This window comes from Hyperolius riggenbachi, chromosome 2, assembly GCF_040937935.1.
Source record: "Hyperolius riggenbachi isolate aHypRig1 chromosome 2, aHypRig1.pri, whole genome shotgun sequence".
NCBI classification, from domain to species: domain Eukaryota; kingdom Metazoa; phylum Chordata; class Amphibia; order Anura; family Hyperoliidae; genus Hyperolius; species Hyperolius riggenbachi.
The window spans coordinates 457,720,369-457,741,254 of NC_090647.1; the positions used below are offsets into that span (position 1 = coordinate 457,720,369).

Sequence of the window (20,886 nt, forward strand, 5' to 3'; positions counted from 1 at the left end):
GGTTAACAAGCTGACACATCATTGCATTCCAGCGGTTCTGGAGGTGTGTTTAGCTTCTAAGGGTACAATGGTTAATTTGCATATATTCAGCAGTGGTGCCTGGGAGACTTCTCCAGCTCACTCCAACCTGAATTATCGCAAATTCTTTCTGTTTTAGGAAAGCAAACTTTTGTTTTTCTTAAAGTGAACCTTAAGTCAACTGAAAAAAATGAGATTTACTCACCTGGGGCTTCCCTCAACCCCCAGCAGCCTATCGGTGCCCTCGCAGCTCCGCTCTGATGTCCCAGGACCCGCCGGCGAGCACTTCCGGTTTGGCCGTCACCGGCCGACAGGCATGGGAACGCGAGTGATTGTTCGCATTCCCAGCCTGTATATCGCCCCCTATGCTGCTATTGCAGCCTCCTGGCCGCAATAGCAGCATAGGGGGCGATATACAGGCTGGGAACGCGAACAATCACTCGCGTTCCCATGCCTGTCGGCCGGTGACGGCCAAACCGGAAGTGCTCGCCGGCGGGTCCTGGGACATCGGAGCGGAGCTGCGAGGGCACCGATCGGCTGCTGGGGGCTGAGGGAAGCCCCAGGTGAGTAAATCTCATTTTTTTCAGTTGACTTAAGGATCACTTTAACATCTTAGTAAGGGGGCTTTTAGGACCATTGTAGTCCCTTACACACCCCAATGAGTTCTGGGTCACCATGAGCTTGCTGGTTAGTCTGTGCCTCTCGGATTTACAAGCCCTACTCCATAGAGCCAAATTAATCCATGCCATGCACTGATGAGGATCAAACAATCCGAAACAGTCTGTATGCATGTTGGAGTATTATGGCTCTGTACATATTAACAAGCTGACACATCATTGCATTCCAGCGGTTCTGGAGGTGTGTTTAGCTTCTAAGGGTACAATGGTTAATTTGCATATATTCAGCAGTGGTGCCTGGGAGACATCTCGAGCTCACTCCAACCTGAATTATCGCAAATTCTTTCTGTTTTAGGAAAGCAAACTTTTGTTTGTTCTCCTTAGGTGAGTATCTGATTTTTTTTTTTCTATACGGGTTCCCATTCACTTTAAAGAGGAACTGTAACATAAAAATATCCCCTGGGGGGTACTCACCTCGGGTGGGGGAAGCCTCCGGATCCTAATGAGGCTTCCCACGCCGTCCTCCATCCGTCAGGGGTCTCGCTGCAGCCCTCCGTGGAGTCCGGGCAGCGGTGACGTCATTATTTACCTTCCTGGCTCCTGCGCAGGCGCTCTGACGGCTGTCGGCTCCGAACTACACGGAAATACCCGATCGCCGTCGGGTCCGCTCTACTGCGCAGGCGCAAGTTTCCTGCGCCTGCGCAGTAGAGCGGACCCGAATGAGATCGGGTATTTCCGTGTAGTTCGGAATGGAAAGCCGCCACAGCGCCCCCGCTGGAGCCAGCAAAGGTAAATATTGAAATGACAGTCGGCACAGTCGCCGGCTGTTCGGAGGGCTGCGGAGAGACCCCCGTGGGACAGAGGACGGCGTGGGAAGCCTCATTAGGATCCGGAGGCTTCCCCCACCCGAGGTGAGTACCCCCCAGGGGATGTTTTGAATGTTACAGAGTCTCTTTAAGTGGTTAAAGGATGTGAATAAGGTTTAGAGTCAATCAAACACATTTTTTTTAGCAGAGAAATGTATATATTTACAAAGAAATAGGGACAAAGTCCTGAAAGAGGGACAAATGAGGAGGAAAGAGGGACAAATGAGGAGGAAAGAGGGACAGGGCTCCCAAAGAGGGACAGTTGGGAGCTATGAGTTAGCCAATAAATGGTATCATCCTGATTCAAATCTTTCTCCTACATAGCCCACACAGTATTCACCCCCCACATATCAGGACATATTGCTATCGCCCCTGCAGTAACAGGTTCCAGCATGCTCAGTCAGTGTCCCTCTGCAGCCTAACTGTCCTTCCATAACCCCGGCCCCGCCCCTACAGGAGATCACATGACTGTCTTGTCGTTTCCGCTTCCTGGATGCTACTCCACGTGAGTGTAGAGCTGGTGCAGAGATGGCCGTGTACCAGGCTGCTGCTGGGATTTTGGATAAGCTACAGCGCAAACAGGGGGCCGTGAAGACTCTGGTGTATGACAGCGGCTTCCAGGTTATACTCAGGGCTGTGTGGTGTGTCTGTGGGGAATGCACAGCTGCAGGGGAGGATCTTACGCATTTTCTTTAGGCGTTCTTGCCAATGCATACAACAACTTTTCTCCTGTCTGACCCAAATCGCACCCTTCTGCTCTATGCTTATGAAATAATTTACTGTACAGAGTAACTGTATACTGACTGGTTTACATGTTCTCACGTATTGAGTGTGGCATATCTAAAATAAAGTTGGTCATCCTAAGCAGAGCCAGTGATCCATTTCCATTCCACTCCAACACGAACTCCCTACCTCCACCCATTAGGGCAGCCCCTCCTTCAACATTTTCAAGAAAGCCCTCAAAACTCACCTTTTTCACTCTGGGCTACTATCCCTCACAAGTGCTTTAAACCCACAGCTGAACTCTGGTCCCCTACCTTCCGTGTCCTTACCTCTCCCTCTAGATTGTAAGCCTTTGGGCAGGGTCCTCCTCCTTTTGTGTCCTACCTGATCATGCACCTCCATTACTGTGAACCCATGCTATGCATCTGAGTGAACCTAACTTGCCTAATCTCCATGCTCCCCTCCAGTGACTAAGCATTACCTTGTACTCATACTGTGCTGCATGATCTGGTCTTTCTTGTATTCAGGTATTGTCATTTTGCTGTATGTCACCCCTAAATATTGTATGTATCCCTATTTATTGTCCAGCGCTGCGTAATATGGTGCTTAATAAATAATTATATAATTACCCATAAGCAGCACTAACCTTGCAACCCAAGTTTTCAACTTGATGCCCATTGAGCCATCAATTAAATGAGGGGTCACCTAATTTAGCTCTCCCCCCCCCCCCCCCCAGTGGCATTAGAGAATTTGGCAACTGTCCGACCTACACACTCTTACATCAGTCTGCATGCTCCCCATTTTTTATCCCCTCTGGATCCTCTTCTGTATGTCCCGGTGTGATGAAAGATATTGCGACCTGAAACATTTTGCAACTTGCCATACAGCGCATGCGCACTGTACAGACTGTGCTTAACTGCGCATGCACGCCTTTAATATTTCCCGGCTTTCATTAATTGCAACCGCCGGGGTGTACTTTCCTCTGGGGGGGGTTATTAATTGCCCAGTTAAGGGAAGGGGGTTAGTTACCTGGGGGGGGGGGGGGATGAGTTGCCCACAAAGGGAAGGGTTATTCCTTCCCTTCAGGGGGGTTATTAGTTGCCCGGTAGAGGAGGGTTCTGTGTGAGAATGGGGTTAGGTTGTGGTGCATTTCCTGAAACAAATACATTGAACTCAATGGTTTGGTTGCACTTTCTGGTAGCTATACATATAAATTATTGCCAATGGTTGCAAAATATTATGAAGTTGCAAACATTTTCACCACCACGGCACATTCAGGTTATGTAACATGACGCCGTGTCCCTGAGAACATGCGCTAAGCTGGGATGAAGAGGAGCACGCCAACTAGAAAAGGTGAGTTGATCCGCTGCTGAACTCTCTGCAGGGGTCAGCTATACACTTAGAGGGTGACCTGGGGGGAAGGGTGGGAAGTCGCAGCGGCTGGTTTGGGTGACCTGGGCAATTTCCCATTTTCCCCTATGGAAGGGCTGGCTCTGACAATAAGGCACCTGTAGTCCTTCAATTCTTTACAGATTGCCGGTGATTGCCACTAGATCCCGATGGGGGTGGTCCCACAAAAGCAGCATTGCAATCGCAGTTTAGTAGCGATCCCGGAGAGATTGCACCAGTGACTACAGTAGCCAAATCTCAATCACTCTGGGAAATTCTGATTTTGAAAAGCATGGGCATTCTGCAATTACGCAAATTGCCCATAGTGAGTCCCCAGGCTCAAGTTGTACTTCAAACAGCAGACATTCAATCTATGTTTGTACTCCGCTTTGATCTGTGTACAGGCATATGCCCATCTTTAACAGTTGATTACAAATGATCAATGAAGTATTTTTTTTTTTTTTTTTTTGCAGCTTGCATGCAAACTGCATTCACCTTGGAATTTAAGCAGTCAATTGCGTTTGCAAATTATTTTGATTGGCATAATTCCAAGCTGCATGCAGTTTGCATGCGTCAGAAAAATTAGCATCTCATTGTTGTCTACAAGTCTATTTATTTCTTGCTTGTCTTCGCTTGGGTGTAAAAAGTAATTGGTATATTACCAGTCATTGCTGGCCCCTCATCTGCAGTTTTCAGTACAGTACACATGCTAGATTTTTATAGCATGAAACTACCATGAATACGGCACATCATTTTGTTCCTTGAACAGTTTTATTGTTGACAAAAGATGTATAAATCTGTTGTATTTATATATGTATGTATTGTAAAGTGGGCAGTGGGCAGTGGGCACTAGTCTACTTGGGGTGACCCATTGGGAAACCTCATAGGTAAGTTTCGCTAACGCAGGGGCGTCAAACTCAAATATGAAGTGGGCCAAAATTGAACACTGGGACCAAGTCGCGGGCCATCCTCAATGTCTACTGGCCACCTTCCTTCCTTCCTTATAAAGTTCCCTGGTTTCTTATGGCCCTCCTCCCTTCTTATACAATTCCCTGGTGTCTACTGGCCCACCTCCATCCTCTTTATTGTTCACTGGTGTCTAGTGTCCCCCTCTCTACCCTATACAGCTCCCTAATGTCTAGTGGCCCCCCACTCCCTCAACCATACCATTCCTGGTGTCTAGTGGCTCCCCTCCAACCCCTAAATAGTTCCCTGGTGTCTAGTGGTCCCCCCCTCACACCCCTAAACAAGTTTCTTGCTGTCTAATTCTTTAGCCTCCCCCATATGGCTTCCCTGCTGATCTAGGGATTTACCCCCAGTTTAGCTTGCCTGGTGGTCTAAAGTGGGCGAAACATAATGTAATGTGGGGAAACCGCTTGAGGGCCAAATTTGATGGCTCTGAAGGCCAAACTTGGCCCACGGCCAGAGTTTGACATTCATGTGCTAACGTAATTGAGTGGATAGCACCCTCTTTAACATTCAGGTTTCAGATGGGTTGTAGTAATAGCTACGCCCAACCTATTCGGCCAATTACAATGCTTCAATTTGCAGAGGGTGCTGCGATTGGAGAACTATTCCTATAAGATTTCCCACTGGGTCACTTTAAGTGGACTAGCGCTGACGCGTGTCACTAGATAACAATTGACACTAATCAAATCTTTTCTGTGGTTTTTTTTTTACACCAGAATGTGCGTCAGCTCTATGCTCTGATCTGTGAGACTCTGCGCTATTCTCCCGTGCTTGAAGAAATAATTAATAGTTCACATCTGCTTAAGGGGACGAAAAAACTTCCACTAAATTTGGCTAAAGTAAGTAAGACAACAGCCTCTGCAGGGTTATATTTTTAAGCCTGCCGGTTATGTTACTCCAAGTTTATTATATTTCTGTATTGGTAAAGGATTATGTTTCTTTGGATGTAGACAGAATAAAAATAGCCAAATGATTAAATCTTCACAATAAAAGTGGACAACGTGAGTAAAATTATACTGGTTGTATAAAACAGCCAATCAGAGACTTACCGTAGTTTTGGGCCTGGGACGCACTAGCAGTGCTTTTCTAAGTGCTTGTGATTTTAAAAGCGCTTTCTAATGCAATGGTATGAGGGATTTAAAAAAGAAACACATAGATCAAGTGGGATCACACCAATAGCATTACATTAGCAAGAGCTTTTCGAATCACAAGTTCTTAGAAAAGTGCTGCTAGTGGGTTCCAGGCCTTATGGAGAAAAATTGGGCTTCTAAAGCCTCATAGACGCACCTAACTAAAATCATCTGAGGAGGCCGATGACAACTGCTTTAGCCGATAGGTGTGAGTAAAAAGGCCCCCGACCGCCAGCGGCTGCTCGACCAGCTATCCTGGAGGATCAACTTGGCCGAACGGTGACCAGATTCTTCAAAAACGCTTCTTCCTTGCCTGCCGCATGATGTCACGCACATGTCTCTCTGTCGTCACTCCGCTCCCCCGCATAGCAACAGAATGCTTTGTTAGCTACACAGCTGACACGCGTCTGTACAGGTCGGCCCAGCAATGTTGCCCAAGGGGATCTGAACTGCCTGTAAAACAAGCAGTTCAGCTGCCTGGGAAAAAAGGCCTTATTTGGTTGTCAACCAACCAGTTGTTGAATTTATTATTTGAAACTACCCCAACAGGAGTCTTCATCTGACAGCAGGTTTTGTAGTAACTGTATTTGTGGACTCACCATATTGGAGGGATTGTTTACTGAGAACAGCACTTCTGTCCGTACAAAAGAGAACCTGAGATCAACAGAAATTAAAAATTCATACATTCTTGGGGCTTCCTCCAGCCCCTTTCGGCTTGATCTGTCCCTCGCCATCCTCCTCCATTGTTTTGTTCCTCCGCTATGGCTCCTGGTAACTTCAGGAGTCGGGGCTCACTGCACATGCCCGTCCCAATCACGCGCGCACCCCATTGCTGGGAATGCACTGCACCGACTGGCCAAAGTTACCAGGAGGATTGCGGAGGATCCAGGGGGCGGAGGACAGCGGCGAGGGAGTGATCAGGCTGGAGGAAGCCCCAGGTATGTATGAGTTTTTCATTTTGATTCATATCGGGTACACTTTAAGGGGGAACTCTTGGGTTGAATGTGGTGTGCATCGTTTGCATGATTGTATTTGAATTTTGAGTGACCCAAAGAGTTCTATACTGTAGTTTGGCTTTTTTTTTTTTCTCTGAAAATATCTCTGAAATGGGCTGCTTGCCAGTAGGTGTATGCCCAGAAGTGCATTTTCTCAATGGCTCATTAATAAACCTTTTGGTGACCCTCTACGTAATTTGATGTGACTCAAGTCTTTGCACCTAATAGAATACAATTTTTATAAAGACAGGCCAACTGTGAACTCCCATAATCTTCAGCCAATGCATGAGCAAAGCCTGGTACACACATACAATTCTAATTGGCCAATCTCTGACTAGTTTTACCACTTCCATGTAGTATGAGTGCTTACTTACACAATCTGTTCATAGTATTCAGAATCTGTTGGCTTTCATACTATATGGAAGTGGTAGAATTAGTCAGCGATTGGCCAATAAAAATTGGATGTGTAGAAGTATGCAGCTTAAATGAGGCCCACGGTGTCTGTCAACATGTGTTCTTTTTCCTCAGGTGCTGGTATACGATCTGCTGTTTGGAAAAGGCTTGCACTGTGGAGGTCGCTGGAAGGCAACCATTCTCTCAAATCGGGCTCGCCTACAAGCTGAACTTGCTAAGTTAAAAGTCAAGAAAAAAGTCAGCAGCAATCAGGACTTGTTGACTTCTATGGGTGTCACAGCTAATGGTAAGTCAGAAGCAGCATTGCTCTATAGCAGGACAGGAATGGTTATGCTAATGAATATGCTCGTAAGTGAGGGCCAGTGCACACCAAAAGACACTAGCTTAATCGCAAACGCTCAGCCCTTTTTGAAGTGATTTTTTTTCATGGCGATTTTAGGCATGTGTCTAGCGATTTCTCTATTTATACCTAGCAATTTTTGGAGCGTTTTTGTGTAATTTTTTTTTTTTTTACATACAGTACAACTGCTAGCTAACTGGTTATGTAACAAAAATGCTTGGAAAATCACTCTAATCCTGCGCTTTTAAGAGCGGTTACCACTTTCTTATACTTAACATTGAGGCTGAATCACCTCAGAAATCAGCAGAAATGCTGCAGCACTCGCGTTTAGTTTGGGAAAAAATCACATCGCTCTGGTGTGATCCAACCCATTCAAATATATTAGCCAAGCGCTGTGCACATTCCCAATGGCATCAGGTAACTGGCAGGATGCTAGGTTGTTCTGTCATACTACCCTGCTGTCTGCTTTATAGCAAGGGCAGGGGAGCATTTGTGTATGGGGAGGGGATGAGCTGGCGGTCATCATATAGTGAGGGGGAAGAATTATGCATTTCCATTCAAAGTAAGGGTTTTTTGAGCCTAGGAGAACATATTGGAAGATGAGTATATTGACCTTCATTCCCACCTCATGTCAAAGCCATTGCTGCAGACCTATGCATGCATTTGAGACAAAGCACATGTAGGTCTTCTTTAAAGGAAGCCTGTAGTGAAATTAATGTTGAGGGAGACCTCTTCATGCAGCCATCAGAGACCAAATATCTGACCTGTATAACTGTTCTGGTACAGTGACTCACAAAGAATTATTCCTTTTTACTAAGGCTGTGTGAATGTGGGGGTGGGGTAGCTCTGACTGTTTGCTAGTAGAAGAATAAATCAATTCCACGTAAAAGTATTGTATGCATATATATCCTGGTCTGTGAGGGATGGGAAGGTGCCTGCATGTCACCTCTGCTGAGGGGTTAATAATATGACTGTCCTTTAAAGTAAAAGCACAAAGACACTCTAGGGATGTTCTGTTCCCAGTGGCATAGCTAGGGAGCTTTGGGTGCCAGTGCAAGTTTTACATTGGGCCCCCAAGCATTCTATACAATTCACATGCCGCAAAAACCTAGGACATCTACATTATGAGGTGTAAGCACGGGATGGGGAACAGTTTAATGATTACCACTATTCAAAGCATATACAGTCGTGATCAATGCCAGCATAGCACCTTTGAAGGGCAAGGCTGAATTTATACTTTGTGTGCTCCTAGGCCAAGTATGTTATAGCTCCCCTTTCTTGTACATGTGCAGCCCCTCTTCCGTGTGTATCATGTATTTACTGTAGCCCCTTTCATGAACAGCTCCTTTGGTCATCAGTTTCCTTTTTTTCCATGTGTTGCGCCCCATTTTCAGCCTCCTTATTCCTATGTAGCAACTCCTGTTTTATATTCGGGTCCCCCCTCGGTCTGCTGCCGCCGCCCAAGTCCTGGACCTTTGCGGCCTTTCCAGTTGGGATGAGCAACTGCCCATCACAAAGTGCTTTTGAAAATAGAGAAAACCCATAAGGAGATGGGTTAGTTCGAAACATGTCAGTTGTCAAAACTATACTGAAACTAACCTAATGAATAAAATAGTTTTTTTTTTTGTTTTTTTTTTGCAGTATTCATTTATAAATTATTAGTTAGTGTTTGCCCATTGTTAAAATTTTCCTCACCCTGATCTACATTCTGAAATTTACCACAGGTAGCAACAGCTTTACTGCTGTCAGGTGCATCACTGTGAAATGTTTGTTTACGCTAGTAGAAAAAACACCTGGTCTCCTAGAATGCTCTGCGAGAATTACACATAGTTAAACAGCTTAGGCTAAGCATCACTGGGAGGGCGGGGTTAAATTCCAATATACAGAAATGTATAGATAGAGGCAGTGTCTCTGATGCTAAAACCAGGATAATTAATGTAAGAGTGGATATTCTGAATAATGTACCACATTCTTCTGTATGTCACTGCAGTGCCTCTTTACATTTTTTGCTAGTTTGCACTAATGGTCATCTGCTCCTAGGCCCAGCTTTGCCACGATATGTTCGTGTTAACACCTTGAAGACATCCACAAATGAAGTCATTTCTTATTTCAAACGCCAGGGATATACCTACCTGGGAAAAGCACGCACGTAAGTTACACTCTTTCACAACTTGCTGTTTAAGTTGTTAGGATTGAGTTAGAAATGATTTTTCATTACTGTTTCAGCAAAAGCATGCTCCCAAATATGATAAATATACATTTTGAGACAGAACTAATATCACTGGCTTTCTTTGACTGTTTGGGCTCTTGAGTCTTTAGGCTGTGCTCAAACTAGAGTTGAGTGGGACAGGAGAGTTGGGAACTGAGCCACAGGAATGCATTCTGTAGGTGTGCTTATGATATAGCTGGGCCACATTCTCGGTAGATTTTAGAACAGCCTAAGGCCTCTTGCACACTGCAAGCAAATCAGATTCAGATTCAGATTTTTAATCTGTTTTTACATCCGATTCCGATTCAGATTTTTAATCTTAACTGCATGCTGCGTTTTTTGATCCGTTTTTCTGTTGAATGTATTCAAGGAAAATCGGAAACGGAATCGGAATCGGAAACGGAATCGGAAAACGGATTTGCAGTGTGCAGGGAGCCTAATGCTTCAGAGGCACTGGGTGTGTAGGAGGTGCTCTTTATCTTATTAATTATGCATAAAGCTGTTTGTAAAGACCTTGCAAAATAAAGTGGAAAATACCTGCCACACCAGCTTACAGATTCCCATTTTCCTACCAATGCCCATATAACTAAAAAGGACAGGTGAGGGCTTGGGACCCCGTCTCTACGGTTCTTCTCTGAAAGCTTAGAGCAACTTAAAGGACAACTGAAGTGAGAGGGATATGGAGACTGCCATATTTATATATATTTTTTTTAACTACTTAAGGGCTGAGGTGATTGAAATCTACGCCATTTTGGTGGTTACCTGGCTGGCAGGGCGAAGATTTCAATCACTGCCTGTGCGCATCCGTCATTTTCGTAGCTCCCACCGATCTCGCCGCTGAATCCCCGCTGTGTCCCATTGCAGCTCACAGCAGAGCCATGTGAGCCGGTCAGGAGCCGATTTCATTGGCTCCTGGCCGTGTCTATAATGTAACTCCCATAGGCATACATTGATAGACACGGTCAGGAGCTAATGAAAGCGGCTCCTGACCGGCTCACATGACTCTGCCGTCATAGAAACAGCAGAGTGGATGTCCTCAGGACCCCGGCGTACGGCGGTGACGGCGGGTATATGTGGTGATTTCGTCGGAATTCCGTCGTTATTGTACCAGTGGTCTCTTGTCCTTAAAGCGGAACCAAACATTTTTTTAGTTCAAAATATTTAGTTGCACCACTCTGACACATCCACAGATAAATAAACACTCCTTCAAGCCTATGAGCATTTCAGTGCATGCTTTTCACCCTTCTCTTTTTATAACTCTTTTCAAAACAACAGTTATAACCCATTCCAGTCTGGCTTCAGGAAACACCACAGCACTTAAACTGCCCTCATCCAAATATGCAACCACCTGCTCATGGCAAGAGACAGAGGAGAGTGCTCGATCCTCATACTGCTAGACCTTTCTGCAGCCTTTGATACAGTTGACCATGACATCTTGATAAACAGGCTACAGGAATACTGCGGCATTGATGGCATAGTTCTTCAGTGGTTCCAATCCTTCTTGAGTGGCAGAACCCACAAAGTGTCTGAGGCCCTTCCTGTCCACCCCTGTATCACTTAAGTATGGGGTGCCCCAGGGCTCAATCCTCTCTCCCCTGCGTTTCACGATTTACATGTTACCGCTTGGAAAACTAATCCAAAAACATGGCCTGACATACCACTGCTATGCAGACGACACCCAACTATATCTTTCCTTCAAGCCTGGTGTGACAGACTCAACTCTAACTATAAACGCCTGCTTACGTGAACTACAGCAATGGATGAATGACAACTGGCTGAAACTAAATGCAGACAAAACTGAAGTCCTTCTGATTAGAGGGCAGAGCATCATAACAAAACAACTTAACTTGCAGTCTTCATCACTGGGAATAGGAGGCACGGATCTACGCAGCTCTGATCATGTGCGTAGCCTGGGAGTTCTAATTGATGGGAATTTAAACTTCATGTAACGATTGGTGTCAACACGCAGGGAGAATCTGATTATTGGTGATCTGCAGAATCACCAGTAATGCAGATATACACCAGATTATGGATGATCTGCAGAATCACCAATAATCCAGGTATGTCTAACTTCTGGACACCTGAGATATGAGTGTTTGATGTAACAGTACCACTTTGAGTAAGAACCACCAGAGGAGCTGGAGGTTAGAAGGGAATTCACCCCAGACTGTGGGTGAATCCCTATAGCCTAAAGGCTCCCTAGGAGAGGGGCCTAGGCTTGGTGCAGGATGCCCTGCTGCTAAGATGAACAGACTTGCCCTAACTGGATGTGAGATCCTAGCTCTCTACACCCTGGAAGCGGGCTAAAGTAATACAAGTACACAATGCTAGTCTTGGGTGTGAGGTCCATAGTCACAACACCCTGGAACTAGTCTATAGCATAACGCAGCAATGACACAGTATCCTAGGCTTGGGTGTGAGGTCCGTAGTCACAACACCCTGGAACTAGTCTATAGCATAACATAGCATTGACACAGTATCCTAGGCTTGGGTGTGAGGTCCGTAGTCACAACACCCTGGAACTAGTCTATAGCATAACATAACATAATGCGAGAATAATCTAGCTCAGTGTTAATTCCCAGGTCCTCCTGGTTCTAACACACTGTGGGATCTGACTGAGGTCTGTGTGCTAACACATAAAGCATTCGCAATGGCAGACAACCAGCAACTGACAAGCAACCTGAATATATAGTTGCTGGAGTCTGCCGCCCTGCCCAAGCCACTCAGCCAATCATGAGTCCAGCAGGAATCAGCTGATCCTCCTGATCAGCTGACACTTCCCCTGCTGGTATAAAGGTCCTGACATCTGGGCCGCGCGCGCGTAGCTCTCCATCCGCCTATGTGAACTAACAGACCCAGCCACATCAAACACGCCGCCACATACAGACCGCCGCGTTGGACGCGGAAACAGCCGCCTTGGTGTCAGTACCTGCGGCGGTCTTTCCGCGTTCTCTCGTGGTGCCAGGCGCACGTCTCCGCATGCCAGCCGCTGTGCTGGACGCGGACTCAGCCGTCCTGCCGTTAGTACACGCGGCGGATTTTCCGCCTTTCCTCGCACTTCAGAACTCAAATCTCTGCTGTGGTGAAATCATCCTATTTTCACCTGAAGAACATTGCAAAAATCAAGCACCTCATCCCCCCAGAAGATCTGCCAAACTTAGTCCATACCTTCATCACATCCCGACTGGACTACTGTAATGCTCTCTACACTGGCCTTCCAAAAAAGGTCTTGTACCGCCTACAGCTGATACAGAATACTGCTGCCAGACTGCTAACCAACCAACCCCGTCACTGCCACATAACGCCAGTCCTGCACTCCCTTCACTGGCTACCTATAGAATGGAGGGTCCTATTCAAGATCGGCCTACTGACATTTAAATCCCTGAATAATCTGGGCCCTGGATACATGAAAGATATGTTGCAGCTGCGTAGCAATTCCTGCATTCTCAGATCCACAGGTTCTAATAATCTAGTCATACCCAGAGTCCACTTGGAAACTTTTGGTCCCAGAGCCTTCTGTCATGCTGCCCCTACGTTTTGGAACTCCCTACCTCAACAGATCAGGACAGCTCCATCCCTGGCTGTGTTTAAATCCAACACACACAAGCAATAGAACACAGCAATACATGCATGCAGCTACATTTGAGTCGTCAGCAGGTGCTCGTCAGCCTATCAGGATGCACTGTCATACACCCTTTACCTGCCATACCACATCTAGCAGCCATTAGCATTCAGGTGGGAGGCTTCAGTTGGACGCAAATCGCAAGATTGCGTCGCTAGCAGGACCGCCCCGTGCAGGCATCCCTCCCACAGGGGTCCCTCCCTAACCGCTCACCTGTCCGCCATGTCCTAGAGCTGAAAAAAAAAACGTTTAAAAACACACGATTGGTTCGCACGATGGCCAGGGGCCCTTTGTGTGTTTAAATCCAGACTGAAAACCCACCTGTTCAGTTTGGCATTTGCAGAATTATAACTTTTGTTGTGTGAATACTTCATCCTACTACCAATTACTGAATCTGAGAGAGCCTAAGCGCTTTAAGTCCTATGGGAGAAAAGCGCTATAGGAATATTATTGTATTGTATAACTAGGGTTATACAGGTGGCAGCCATTAATTCTGAGTTTAGTAGGAGGTTTTAGATCGTGGGTGTGTTTGTCATCAGCTACCCTCCCTCACAGGGATGTCGTCTGTGAAATCTCACACAAGCTGAGATCACCTCCCATGACATCATCAGTAGCAGCCTGTGTTTTGTTTTTGTTTTTTATCTCCTCCACCAGTTTGCCGGATTCTGTCCCGGCAATATGAAAGGAAGGGAGGGGTTCCTCCAATAAATGTAAAATATTTTATATTTGTCATCATGCAGCTGAAAAAAGGCTGCTATTTATTATTATTAAGAAAATAGATTTTATTTCTGAAATCTTGTATTTTTAATTTGGGTCCACTTTAAAGAGGCAAAGACCACTGGTGCTTAAGTGGTTAGGCAATACCAGTTGATCGTTTGCCTCTAATACATTTAGCCATAGACCCTGAACAAGCATCTATATCTCTCACTACAGTTGTCCTCTAAGGGACACCTGAAGTGAGACTAATATGGAGGCTGCCATATTTATTTCCTTTTAAACAATACCAGTTGCCTGGCAACTATTGCTGATCTATTTGGCTGCAGTAGTGCCTGAATAATAGCAGAAACAAGCATGCAGCTAATCTTGTCAGATCTGACAATGTCAGAAACACCTGATCTGCTGCATGCTTGTTCAGGGTCTATGGCTAAAACTATTAGAATCAGAGGATCAGCATGATGGCCAGGAAAAAAAAAGCTTAATAATATTTTGATTTTTCTTTACGTTTGTTTATTTAGTATAGAAGAGATTGCTGAATTTGCACAGAAACCTGGCAAGAGGTTCCTACAAGACTTACATGTACCTGACCTGCTTGTCTTCCCTCCTGATAAAGACTTCCACAAGGACTCCCTATATACAGCTGGACAGATCATACTGCAGGACAAGGTAATAGTGACCTCAGTATGTTTATCATAGCATTGCTTGTAAATCTGGATGTGGTAATAACTGTGCTCTCCACAGGCCAGCTGTCTCCCAGCATTGCTCTTGTCTCCTCCTGCTGGGTCTCATGTAATTGATGCATGTGCTGCTCCTGGAAACAAGACAAGTCAGCTGGCTGCCATATTACAGAACAAAGGGTATGTATATGTGTGAAGGCTTCTGGTGCCTTTTGGCAAACTGTGTGGCCATCATAAAGTCATTTTTGACCCAAGGAAAAGACTGCACAAAAAACACATACTGTACATGTTAAAATGCAGGCAAACCCAGTCAAACACATTTCCAAAATTGCAAAATGCACAAGAAAATTCAAACACAGTGAAATTGTGAAACATGATTGCAACACATTTGCGTTTTCACACAGCTCAAATGTGCTCCCAGCCTTAAAAGAACACTTAAAATACATGTGTACACATACTTAGGTCATAAATAAATATGTTGCTGTCGCTTACAGTAGGCAGTAAATATTTGGGGGGGGGGGGGGGGGATTCTCAGTGACTCCTTTTATTCTTACAAAAGCACTCTCTGGAAAGTATTTATGCAAAGCTGCTGGACAGACTACTTACACATTTGCATACTATTTTGGACTAAGTTGCATACATTTAAAGGAACACTATCAAAGAAGGGAGTTAGTAATGACACAGATTTTTTTTTTCTCTTCTTTTACTACCACTGTCACTTTATCAGATCGTGTGGAGTCACTGACTGGTGACGGGGCTCTGCACAGCAAGGCAGCAAGATTAGAAGCTCTCTTCCTCTGTCCTGCTTGCTTAACAGGAAAGGATAACTGAATGTTATCAGAATGTCACTCTACTGATTTCTGACATGACCGGTTTCTTTTGCCCTTTTAAAATAATCACTGCTTAATCATTTCAGAAAGGTTTTTGCCTTTGACTTGGACACAAAACGTTTGGCCACTATGAGTACTCTGCTTCTGCGGGCTGGTGTCACATGCCAAGAACTAGCCAACCAGGACTTCCTATCGGTCAGCCCAAGTGATTCGAAGTATCAGAAAGTCAGTCACATCCTAGTGGACCCATCATGCAGTGGGTCTGGTAAGTGAATCTATACAATTCTGGCTTTTGAAATGTTTACTTCCCTGCACTGCTAAATTGTTTGCTATGTTTTTTTGACAAAATGAGCAGTATATGCCCAAAAGGGGGAAAAAAAAAAAAAAAAAAAAAAAAAAAGATACTTACATCAATGGGGGAAAGCCTACGGATGGCCCAGAGGCTTTCCTGATCTTGGTATTCCTCTCCTGCGCTGGGATCCTCCAAAGCCCCATGTACACCATACAATTTTTTTTGCCCGATTCGATTCATTGATTCCATCCGACATGTCCAATCGGGATTCAATTCGATTAAATTTGCCATTGTTTTGCAACGGCAAATTGAATAAAATCCCGGTCGGACATGTCGGATTTCAGTGAATCGAATTAGACAAAAAAAAAATTGTATGGTGTAGATGGGGCTTAAAGAAAACCTGTAACGTCAAAAAGTCCCCTGAGGGGTACTCGCCTCGGGAGGGGGAAGCCTCAACATCCCAATGAGGCTTCCCACGCCGTCCTCCGTCCCTCGGGGGTCTCGCTGCAGCCCTCCAAACAGTGGGGATGTAAATAGTTACCTTCCCGTTTCCTGCGCAGGCTCTGTGGCGGCTCCGAAGTAGGCGTAAATACCCGATCACTGTCGGGTTTGCTCTACTGCGCAGGCGCAAGTCTCCGGTGCCTGCGCAGTAGAGCGGACCCGAATGAGATCGGGTATTTCCTCCTACTTCGAAGCCGCAACAGCGCCCCCGCTGGAGCCTGCAAAGGTAAATATTGAACAGGCTGTCGGGCGGCTGTTCGGAGGGCTGCAGCGAGACCCCCGTGGGACGCCTAATTAGGATCTTGAGGCTTCCCCCTCCCGAGGTAAGTACCCCCCAGGGGAACTTTTTAATCTTACAGTCTCTTTAAACAATCTTTGACTTTAATGTCAAAGATTTCTCATGGCCGTGCATCTGCAGTTGCACAGAGCTGCTTGCGCACAGCTTTTGCTACTGCACAGGTGTGAACGCACTGGTGCCCGCACAGTGTGGCAGCGCTTATACATTGAGGGGAGTGCAGCCCTGAAGAGGAAGAGGGTCCCAGCAAGCAACAGAGGATCGGGGAAGCCTCTGGACAATACAGAGGCTTCCCCTTACTGATGTAAGCATGTAACGAGTGATCCTGCGTATGATAACTTGGGGTAGGGCTGCTGCAGTTGGCTATACTGGGCTAAGAGTAGAGCCAATCCTGCCTCCAGATCCGGTAACTATCAAGCATCCCCTGGCCAACTAGTCTGCAGGACGCACGCTGACAGGCTGGGGAGGCACAAAAAGAATGTGGTGCCGCAGTGCACATAAAAATGGCTGGAAGGACTTCCGGTTCCGGCGCCTGGATGTAAGCAGGAGGGGAGAAGAGCTCCGCAGACCGCACTGACCGTTATCAGCCGCAACAGCTTCTAAAGTGCCCCCACTCACTCGTACAAGCTGCGGATATCCTCCAGCGTGATCAGCGCTCCCCCCGGCACCGAACATGGACCGTTATGTAATGCGGTCGGGCCGTAAGAGAAGCAAGGAGGGCGAGGAAGGAGAGGAAGGCAAGATGGCGCCTGACGCCTCCCCGCAGAACTCCAATGCCGGCAGCCAATCCCCAGAGTGGGAGAACAGTCAACAGCGTGACGACTGGGACTCTGTAGCCGATCCCCAGGGAACAGGTGAGCAGATGTCCACAGTTGACTACAAAAGAATAGCCGCAGAGGTAGTAGCAACGCTCAAGCCTGAGCTACATGCTGCAATACAGGCCGCCCTGGACAGGTCCATGAGAGACATTCACAGGCAGCTGCAAAAGCACGAATCCAGATTTGCACATGCAGAAGACCGCATACAAAAGCTGGAAGATAGAGAACAGCAGAGAGAGAGCAAGGTACAGTTCCTCCTGGATGACAATAAGCAAATGTACTCTAAACTGCAGGATTTAGAAAACCGATCTAGGCGAAACAACATCAGAATAGTAGGCCTCCCAGAATCTATGCAAATGCAAGCCCTCCATGATTTTTCTGCTGCGACACTACCCAAACTGTTAGGCCTAAAGAAAGGGTACAAAGTGGAACGCTCCCACAGAGTCGGGCCCCCTCGCAGCTCAGATGACAAGAAACCCCCTAGAATGGTAATGACCCGCTACCTTGATTTTGCCGATAAAACTGCTATAATGAGGGCATACAGGGCAATGGAGGGCCCCCTCGATTTTCAGGGCAACACCATCAGACTATTTAATGATTACTCTGCAGAGGTCTCTAGACAAAGGCAAGCCTTCAACCCTGCGTGTGCCTTATGCATTCAGAAGAAGATAAAATTCTCTTTGCTATACCCTGCTATACTAAAGATTACAGACGGAGATGAAGAACTGCACTCCTTCACATCAGCAAAGGAGGCTTTAAAATTCCTAAAAAGCAAGAATTTCCCTCCACCACAGAATCTTCCAGAATGACTTTAATGTGTATTTCTTTAGAAGCATTTTCAGAACCACTAGGGGGCACTGTTGCACTAGTAATAATCCACGTGCTGGAAAACTTTCACCATCTCTTATCTTTGAAATTCACACAGCACGCAGGAACACTGTTTAGAACTTACTTACAAAGGCTGTATATAAGGAGGCTAGGTCTTGGAGCTACCATAGAACTAACTGCTTCCAGGGAAGAAGTGAAGCCACATTTACCATGGTTTGGTTTTCGGTTTTGTTTTTTTGGTTCCTTTTAAAAGTTTTTCAAATTCATGGAGACCTGATGCTACATGAACATTTCCAGCACGACATGTTCCACGACTCCGGCCGTGGCTTGCTGGACTGCTTCCAACGCCATATAATTATATACGCATCTGATTTCCAGCCACGATTTCACTGTTTAGGGGGGAAGGGGGGAGGGTTACAGTTGGTCAATCCTTTCTATTGCCTAATGTTTGATGTTTTATGGGATGTGAATCTCGCAGTCGGACTCTTAGACCCTGGTTAAGATGTCTTTTAAAATTACCAGTTGGAATGTGAAGGGACTTAGATCCCCAGGTAAGCGCTCAGTGATCCTGAGGCACCTAAAAAAAAAATCCACACTGACATAGCCTTATTACAGGAAACCCACCTAACCAAAGAACAATTCACCTATATGAAAAAGTCATGGGTTGGACAGGTCTATGGCTCTCCATCCCAAGAGAGGAAATCAGGGGTGCTAATCCTAATTCATAAAAACTTCCCGGGGGAAATGATAGAATATAGCAATGATGATAAAGGGAGATGGGTAAAGATCCGACTGCGGGTTCACTGCGAAGAATATGAGATAATGAGTGTGTATGCTCCAACAGATGAGGATAAGGGCTTTTTTAGATCCCTCCTTGCTACTACACTATCAGCCAATACAGCTAAGCTCATTCAAGGGGGGGACTTTAATTCACTAGTGCATACTAAGGAGGACAGATCTGGGTCTTCCCTAATCAGCCCCTCAACTAGAAACAAATCAAAATTGTTGGTAGATTATGCAAATGAAGCCGGTCTATGTGATAGTTGGAGGACCCTCCATCCTGATGAATCCCAATACACTTTCTACTCAAACCCCCACAACTCCTGGTCCCGATTAGACTATCTTTTCACCTCACCCCTCCTAATGCAACAAATTGAATCCGCGGAAATTCTCGACCTCTTAATCTCAGATCACGCCCCTGTACAATTATCAGTACTCCCTAAAATGCCGAAAGGCTCTGATATTCTCTGGAGATTTCCAAATTACTTATATCAGGATGAAGGGTTCGCAGCTCTACTCCAGCAATGGTGGTGGGAATATAAGGAAACAAACAAAGAGCATAGGGGTAATGTTTTTCTGTTTTGGGAAGCGGCCAAACCTTAGAGGAAGAATAATCAGCTATGTAGCAGGGAAAAGGAAGCACTCAAATGCACAGTACTTGGAGTCAGTGGATACCCTGCGCGCAGCGCACAAAAATTTCCTAGATAGGCCATCCTTAGAAAATAAGCTAGCTTGGCTACGAGCTAAGGGCCTGGCTGATCAATGCTTAAAAGCTAGAGATAAATACCTTAAAACCTACAAAGACCTGTACTACCATAAATTTGGCAACAAAATGGGCACTCTACTGTCCAAACTAGCGAGACCCCCCCCCCCACACAAACTCCGTAATATCTAGCATATATATTAACCCAGGCCAAATCACCCACGACCCACGCAAAATAAATAATACATTCAAAGTCTTCTATGAGTCCCTGTACCATAACCAAAAAACTCAAACGAGCCCCGTGCGAGACCAGGATCTACTAAGAAACATTAAATTGCCTACGCTTAGCGAAGACGACCTTACTTTCCTAAATGCAGAAATAACTGAAGCCGAGGTCACTTCTACTATTAAACATTTAGCAAATAACAAGGCCCCCGGACCAGACGGATTAACCCCAGAATTCTATAAACTACTTAAAACCGACCTTGCCCCGGTGCTCACATCCCTCTTTAATCATATCCTAAAAGAAGGCAGATACCCCAACTCGGCAAACATAGCATACATTAAAATATTATTAAAATCAGGTAAAGACCCCCTGCTACCCAGCTCATATAGGCCCATATCGCTCATAAACCAGGATCTCAAGCTTTTATCTAAAATAATGGCAGATCGTCTCAACTAGTAAGCCCCCACCAAGCAGGCTTCATCAGACAGAGGTCAGCGGTCTCAAATATACGCAAGCTATTAATAGCCCAAGATTATGTAAAAGCATACCCCGCCACATGCAAAAACTACGCTGTTCTTTTAATTGACGCGGAAAAAGCTTTCGACAACGTGCAATGGGATTGGCTAGACAGAGTATTGGACAAGCTAAATATCACAGGCCCTTTCCGCAATCTAGTCAAAGCTACACAGACTGACCCCTGTGCCCAAATTTATACACCAGGATTTCTCTCCCCAAGGTTTAAGTTAGAAAAAGGAACAAGGCAGGGTTGCCCCCTGTCCCCCCCTCCTTTTCAATCTAGCTCTGGATCCACTGACCCGAATGCTGGAAACACACATAGAAGGCATCCGCATAGGAGACACTACATTGACCCAAGCATTATTTGCGGATGATGTTATGATCTTCCTATCTGATCCCGCAAACCAATTA

General features: G+C 45.8%; 1 protein-coding gene across 1 annotated transcript in view; it reads left to right on the forward strand.

Moving 5' to 3' along the window:
* Positions 1–1,997: 1,997 nt before the first annotated feature.
* Positions 1,998–20,886, forward strand: part of NSUN5 (NOP2/Sun RNA methyltransferase 5) — a 42,518-nt gene continuing 23,629 nt past the window's right edge. The window contains exons 1-7 of the mRNA XM_068270099.1: positions 1,998–2,122; positions 5,299–5,421; positions 7,236–7,407; positions 9,502–9,610; positions 14,528–14,675; positions 14,751–14,866; positions 15,603–15,781. Of these exons, the coding sequence (XP_068126200.1) occupies positions 2,030–2,122; positions 5,299–5,421; positions 7,236–7,407; positions 9,502–9,610; positions 14,528–14,675; positions 14,751–14,866; positions 15,603–15,781 (940 nt within the window). The 5' untranslated portion in view covers positions 1,998–2,029. The remainder of the gene's footprint in view (positions 2,123–5,298; positions 5,422–7,235; positions 7,408–9,501; positions 9,611–14,527; positions 14,676–14,750; positions 14,867–15,602; positions 15,782–20,886) is intronic.